This window comes from Lontra canadensis, unplaced genomic scaffold (genome assembly GCF_010015895.1).
Source record: "Lontra canadensis isolate GAN:19392208 unplaced genomic scaffold, GSC_riverotter_1.0 scaffold19, whole genome shotgun sequence".
Lineage (NCBI taxonomy): Eukaryota > Metazoa > Chordata > Mammalia > Carnivora > Mustelidae > Lontra > Lontra canadensis.
The window spans coordinates 16,454,206-16,461,925 of NW_022631013.1; the positions used below are offsets into that span (position 1 = coordinate 16,454,206).

General features: G+C 40.8%; 1 protein-coding gene across 5 annotated transcripts in view; it reads right to left on the reverse strand.

The window, feature by feature from the left end:
- Positions 1–7,325, reverse strand: part of TEX10 (testis expressed 10) — a 60,634-nt gene extending 53,309 nt beyond the window's left edge. For 3 of the 5 annotated variants that reach the window (XM_032860713.1, XM_032860716.1, XM_032860715.1), the window contains exons 1-3: positions 7,140–7,324; positions 3,252–3,440; positions 388–1,100 (exon numbers count right to left, since the gene is read on the reverse strand). In XM_032860713.1, the coding sequence (XP_032716604.1) occupies positions 388–1,100; positions 3,252–3,431 (893 nt within the window). In that variant the 5' untranslated portion in view covers positions 3,432–3,440; positions 7,140–7,324. Of the gene's footprint in view, positions 1–387; positions 1,101–3,251; positions 3,441–7,139 lie in introns of all 5 variants that reach the window. The other 2 variants (XM_032860712.1, XM_032860717.1) reach the window with 2 other exon arrangements.
- Between the last annotated feature and the right edge of the window lie 395 nt (positions 7,326–7,720).

Consider the following 7,720-nt stretch of genomic DNA (forward strand, 5'->3'; position numbering starts at 1 on the left):
ATGATTAGAAATTATTATCCCTTGTTTAATTTAAATATTAAGTGTAAAGTACTAGTAAAAATGAAGTTCCCTGAATTGATAATTACATTGATCAAAACTAGTAAGAAAATAAAATTCTAAAATGACAAAGCCGAGAGAAACTATCAAGTTTTACTTCTCATTAGGCTTTTCTAGAAATGAATAAATTAATTACTTTCAAATGACTCCTCCCATCAGTAAATAAAATGAAATCATGAGTAACTATATGATTTTTATATGAACTTTATAACTTTTATATGAAAACTATAAAAGACAACTGCATGTCTTCCCACCATTAGCCATCAATGGTCAGTAGTTAAAATTCAATATAGGAAAACTGAGTGTGGACATAACTGAAATCCTTCTTACCGTAGCCTGAACTGTGAACTGACATTTGGCTGTGAACCCCCATTTTCATAAACCTGGATGTGCTGCTGGTCGTTGGCATGTTCCTTCCAGTTGATAAAAATGGAGTTGCTAGTGGCATGGGGATTTTCTTTTTGTTCCTGAAGTCCTTCACTTTCTCTCAACCTACTGGATCCATCTGCCAAGGCCTGAAGGAATTTACTGAGTCTCACTAAGACTTTCAGCCTCCACTGCTGAGAAGTGAGTCTCCGATTAGGATTTACAGAAAGTATCCAGGACTGGGATCTGTCTCTATTTATCAGTCCTTTGGACAGCTGCTGATGAGAAATAAGTTCTACAAAATTCTTAAGCAATATACTGCTACGGCCAGTAATTAAGGCTGGGTACTGTTCCAGCAGAATGTCCAAAACTTTTAAAGAGTCCTCCTGAATTCCTTCAGTAATGTGAGTCATGGCACTAGAGAGATGGGCACTTACCAAAGGAAAAAATGGAGAAATTTGTTCAGCTCGTATTTTGGGGGCCAGGAATTGAAGAAGTTGAACTGCTGCTAATCGTACATTAGCATCTTTATCTGTAAACACAGCAGTCACTTCACTTAATATGTTTGAAAGGTGTGCATCAATTATAAATGGGTACTGAGACAAAAGGTCTTTAAGTCCAAGAAGAGCACTTTGTTTAACCCCAGCATTGTAGTGATGCATCTGTGACAGCAAATCCTAAAAGTAAAAACAGAAGATTTAGGTATACATGCAATATTATAACATTTTCAAATAAACATGCAAACCAAAACTACAAACCATAAACTAACACTCCTTGGGGAAGCTGCTTCAATAAGTATTTTCTAAACGTTACCTAGACTCTACTAAGAAGAGAAACACTTTTATCTTTAAAATAGATTTAGTTTAAAGGCCCTTGGGTGGCTCAGTCCGTTAAGCTGCTTAAGCATCTGCCTTAGGCTCAGGTCCTGATCTCAGACTCCCCGGACAGAGTCCCGCACTGGGCTTGCAGGGAGCCTGCTTCTACCTCTCCCTTTTCTACTCCCCCTGCTACTCCCCTGCTTATGCATGTAAGCCCTAAAAGATAAAGAAAAATCTTTAAAAATAAATACATAAATAGATTTAGATTCATAAAAACATTATATAATTTTCAGTTAGAATTTTCTCTTCTTGAAATTGACCTGTATGAAGGCTTAGGCATGCTATCATTTAAAGTGACAGCAATCATCATCACTATTTAAAGAACTACTATATATCAAACATACGGTAGGTGCATTTATATAATTTAACGGGCCTGTTTTACCTATTTTAAATGGTTTTTCAGGGGTGTGTGTGCCCATCCTGAGTATGGCATTTGACAATTTCATTTGTGGAATAATCTATATAATTTGTGAGAAAAACATAACTTCAAATATCTTTTCAGTATTATTTAAATTTTCAGAGCTTAAAAGCAAACTAGAAAATGTTTATCCTCACAAAAACTTGTTAATAAATGTTCCTAACAGCATTACACATAAGAGTCAAAAAATGGCAACAAACTGGGTGGGGGATGGGCTACATGAGGAATGGGTAGGGCACTTGTGATGAACACTGGGTGCTGTATGTAAGTGATGAATCACTGAATTCTACTCCAGAAATCAGTACTGCACTACACGTTAACAAATTTAAATTTATGAAAAAAAAAAGTGGAAACAATCAAATGACCATCAACTGACGTCTGATAAAATGTGACATAACCACGCACTTAAATACTATTCAAAAGTACAAAGAATGAAGTACTGTTCTGACAGATATGCTATAACATGAATGCACCTCAAAAACATGCTAAATAAAAGACCAGTAACAAAAGAGCACATGTTGTTCCATTTATATTAAGTGACCAGAATCAGCAAATCTATATAGATAGCAGGTAGATTAGTGGCTGCCTGGAGTAAGAGGAAAAGAATGGGGAGTGACTTTTTTTTTTTTTTTTTGAAATTCATTTGACAGAGAGAGATCACAAGTAGGCAGAGAGGCAGGCAGAGAGCGAAAAGGGGGGGAAGCAGGTTCCCTGCTACACAGAGAGCCCAATGCAGGACTCAATCCCAGGACCCTGAGATCATACCTGAACTGAAGGCAGAGGCTTAACTCACTGAGCCACCCAGGTGCCCTGGGGAGTGACTTCTAATAGGTATAGGGTTTCTTTATGGAATGATATGTTCTAAAATTAGATTACAGTGATTAACAGCATAACTCCATAAATATATTAAAAACTACAAAATAGTACATTTTAAGTAAGCTCCACTATGCACTGAGCCCAATACAAGGCTTGAACTCACGATCCTGAGACCAAGACCTGAGCTGAGATCAAGAGTCAGACGCTTAACCAATTAAGCCACCCAGGCACCCCTGGAATGGTATACTCTAAATTGGTGAATTTTATTATGCACAAGTTACATTTCAATAAAGCTGTCAAAATTTTAAGCAAAAGTACTGCTCAAACTTTAACTTCACATATTTACAATGAACCTGTTATGTTCTATGTATGAGTTCAAAAATGAGTAAGACAAGATGTTCATGAACTATAAAAACAGCTGGAAAACTGTGTCATCAAAAACCTGATACATCAAAAAGTTAAACATAAGAATTATTTCCAGAGCACATATTAAATTATCAAATAGGTATACAATGAAGAAATCACTGTGGGTTTAGTTGAGCAAATCTTTCTAGAGGAGGTGGGAAAGCTTCAGTGGCAACTCAGATTTGGTTAACAAAAAAACTCCAACCATCAACCATCCATAAACCCTCAAAATTAAAACAACTTTTCACAAAAATCATTCTAGATGATTTCAAAGAAAGTATTATTTTATCAAAACAATATTTACAATTTACCTTTATGTTAAGCTTTCTATTGTTTGTTGGAAGAGCTCCATCTTCTTTGAGTTGCTCAGGCAGATGTATAGTCTTAGTTTTAAAGTTTGTAACAGTAGCATTTTCTAACTTGGGTTTCTTTTTACCAACTTTTAGTTTTACTTTTTGAAAATCATCTTGGCGTTTTCTTTTTTTGGTCATTCTCCAGTGCTATAGTGAAAAAAAATTTAAAACAATGTGTAAAAAAAGAAACTTAAAAGAATAAATAAAGTGTTTTCCAACATTTATATTAACTCTAAAATTTATTTCAAAGACAATCAAGAATCAGAGGCAGTAAGAACTATGCCAAAGGATCAAAGTATCAAATGGAAAATACCTTTACCAAGAGGTATACCTTAGTCAAGAGACACTGTAAAGAGGAGTCATCAACAGTAAGGCAACAAACCTCCCATAGGTTTGTCAAGGGTTTCTAGCCAAGGAACCTTCCTCAAGCAATAGTTCTAAACAGAAACCTTTGGAAATAAGGTCCCACCTAGGGTTTGGGGGGAGTGAGAGGGGAGAGAACATATTTGTTCCTGGCCCCTCAAAGTCCCTGAGGAACCTCTACTAACAAAACTAAGTTTTTAAATGCAGCCTGTAATAGTCAGAAGTCGTTTCATAAACCTAAGCTGATGTTTGAAAAAAGTGTTAAGATTCAGAAATATGTAGCAAGGAAAGTTAATGAGCATTTCATGAGTAAGGGAAACAGGGTATAGATCAGGAGTAGAGAATAAGCCTAGTATAGGTAAAAATGAGAGAGCAGTATTTTGAACAAGAGGATAGGTTCGGATTAGATATCCAAAAGCAGGACAAAAAGCAGTGTAAAAGGAAATCTACTGTAACAGAGGGGTAAGGAACAAAGACTAGCTAGGCCACTGTTGTAATAAATAACTTGGGCATAAACATGTCATCTTGCACTTCCCCCTCTATACCACATTCTTTCAATTTACATCCAAATCTTCCCATTTACACAAAAAAACTTTGATCTGTGCCGGCTACCCATTCCCAGGCCACTTCTTAAATTCTTTAGTTCTACCCTAGGCTGTTTATTAGTTTCCCCCATCAGTATGCTTGCCTTGTTTTTAGTGTCTATTCCCTAGCCCATTTGCTGGAGTCACAAGAGAGATCTTCCTAAACACAAATCTGACCAAGGCTCAGGACTTTTCAGCTATTCTTTTACTTCCTTACAGTAAGAACACAGCATGTCCTTCCTAACTTCCTAACTTCCTCTCCAGCTTTATCTTCCCACAAGCTAACATCTATCTAAAAATTAACCTCCTATACCTAGAACCAGCTCAGCTCTAATTGAAACCTCTTCCAACATGCTGCAAAAATAATGAAATCTGTACACCCACTGTAATAGGTAAACTGCCTCTGAAATAAATAAAACTTCTTCTGGTCTACCATAATCATCCTATGTCCAGGTACTTTTTTTTTTTTTAAGTCACAGTACTGTAAGTAAGAGTCCAAAAAATTTGAGTAAAATGAAGCTTTACATTTATTGTGAAATAAAATAGCTTGTGCAAGACCAAGCAGCTCAAGTTCCAGGAATCCAGAAGCCAGTCGCCTATAACATTATATCCAAATTCACATGATTTCAAGGTTTTAATACATTAGAGCCCCTTGAGCTAAGTAGGATTTCGCTACATAGGTTACGAGCAGATTCTAGAGCCAGACTGATTCAGTTATCTGGACTGCCACTTTCTAGCCGTAGTTAAAAGTGTGCCACAGTTTTTATCCACAAAATAAGAATAATAACACTTACATCATATAGTTATTATGAGGTAAGATTATTGAGGAACAAATGAGTTCCTATTTGTAAAACTGCACCTGGCACTGTCAAATATATATTAAGAACAAACATGTATATTTTCTTAAAGTCTCAGGACCAGTACATATCAAGCACAGTATTAAATGCATTATGTACATTAGCATTCAATTTTCACAAAATCATGTGAACAAGGTGGTACTAAATCCATCTTAAAGATGTGGCTCAGAAAGATCTGTCAGACCTGTATTAGGGAACTGAGGAGGGACTAAGGGCTCTGAAAAATCAGCTTTATGTTATACAAACTGGAATTAAGGTGAGGATTGCAAACCTAAGTGGCAAAATGGTTTCTCATTTCATTTATACCAATTCCAAGTATTCATCCCACCCACACCTCTATTCGTTTTTTTATTTTTATTTTTTTTTTAAAGATTTTATTTATTCATTTGACAGACAGAGATCACAAGTAGGCAGAGAGGCAGGCAGAGGGAGAGAGGAGAAAGCAGGCTCCCCGCTGAGCAGAGAGCCCGATGCGGGGCTCGATCCCAGGACCCTGGGATCATGACCTGAGCCGAAGGCAGAGGCTTTAAACCACTGAGCCACCCAGGTGCCCCTCTATTCGTTTTTTTAAAAAATGGTTAAGCAAAGCATAAAAAGAATACTCACGCTGCCTCTTTTAATTAAAAAAAAAAAAAAAAGGTTTTCATTAAGCAAACATTTTGTGAATTTTCCCTACAATTTTATTACTAGCTAGTACCAGAGATGAAAATAAATGGTACAAGACAGAAAAATCAAATGAATTAACCCCAATTCACCAATCTTCCGTGCTATCTTTAGCCACTAACTACCTGACCTGTGGCCAACATACAGTCTATCAAGCTTATGTCATATTATCCATCACTTTGTATCAGTCACACTAATTTCGCTGTTAGGAAAACTAAGGGCTGATTGCCATTCCTTGGCTTTTAAAGCTGGTATTATTATTTTTGAGTGCACAGAGAACACTTTTATACTAGGAACTTTTAAATTCTATTACCTATTTGTTATTTTCACTTTAAAATAAAGATTTTCAGAGACGTCTGGCTGGCTCAGTAGATAGAGCATGCAACTCTGGATCTCAAAGTAATGAACCTGAGCCCCACCTTAAGTGTAAAGAAGACTTAGAAATAAAAGCTTTTAAAATAACTAAATAAAATTTTTAAAATACAGATTTTCATAGCACAGCACAACAAATATTTTGACTAAGCCACTTAAACAGTAGCCGGTACTGAACAGAAGGTACAAACTCCAGTCTCAGGGGATAATCTTGGACATCACTGGACCTCCTACGCGGGTAAGCCCCTGAAGTTCTAAAACTGAATTTCATATATTCCAATTACAGGTCTCCTAATTGCAACACAAGGGAGATTCCAGAGTATCAGAATTTCGACCGAGTCAAATTCCAGCTAATCTGTCTGCCACCCCATTACCCTAATTTCTCTTTTTAAAAAATTAATAATGCATACTGCAATTTTCTTTGATAATCTCCCCGCCAACCCCTTACTCTCACGAGTTCCTCCCAACTCTACTGAGGGGACCAATTGGAGAAACCAGACTTCTCGGAAAGTAGATGCCCCAAAGTGTGCCGAATCAGAGAACCTCCGATGACGCTCTGCTCCCACACACACACACCTGGACGGCGGCAGGGCCGTGCAGTAGACGCTCGCTCATCCCCACCACCCGTCTTGGTCCAACAGCCCATGTGAAGAGCCCGTGGACGGTAAGAACGATCGTTCCTTCTACTCCTGCCGCCCGTGGTCAGGAACACAGTCGGGGAAGCGGGGCCCAAATCAAGGCACACCGGCCTAAAAGTCTCTGGGACGCGAAACCGCGCGAACCCGCCCAGTCACTTGCGCTTCAAAAGCCCGCGGGGTGACCCACCCCCGCACTTCCCCGCTCCGCACCCAGACCCCGCTCCACAGCAGCGCCTCCGGACGGCCCCCGCGGCTCGCAGACCAGCCACAGCCGGCCTGGCCCGCCTCGGCCGCGAACCGGGGGGCAACGGCTCCGCGCGCCGTCCCGCGCCCTGGGAGGGCCCGGCCCGACGGGCGGCGGCCGCTCACCTGAGGACCCGGCCGGGACCGGGGCGCGGAGGCACAGGAAAAGAGCGTCCGAGCAGAAGCCCAAGGGGTGACGGCGTGCGCCACCGGCCTCAGCCTCTCGCTCCCCGAGCGTGTTTTCAAACCACCTCGTCCTCACGCGGCCGCGTCTCCTTCCGCCGCCCGGAAATCAGGGCCCCTCCCCCGCCGCGCCGCGATCACGTGACCGCGGCCCGCAGCCGCGCGCAGCCGGGGAGGCGGGAGTGGGAGAGGTAGGCCCCGCCCTCGGGAGGAGGGGACCAGCCGGAAGCCCCCTGCGCTCCGGGAAGCCGAAGGAGCAGAGCGCAGGATCCGAGGACAAAGCTTGGCCCTAAGTCGGGCCCCGAACTTCCTGGGCGTGCGTGGTGGGAAGGGGTGTCGCCCTGGTTACGGCTGCTTGAGAGCGTACCTATTCTCCCCTCCTTAGACCGCAGTTCCTCAGACCCGGAGCCACATTCAGAGAACAGAAGTTGAACTGAATTGGGAAAGGGAAAAGTTTCAGACTGCTGGAACCATAGAATCCATGAGAACTTTAACCTGGATGGAGCAGTTAAGAATTACTCGAC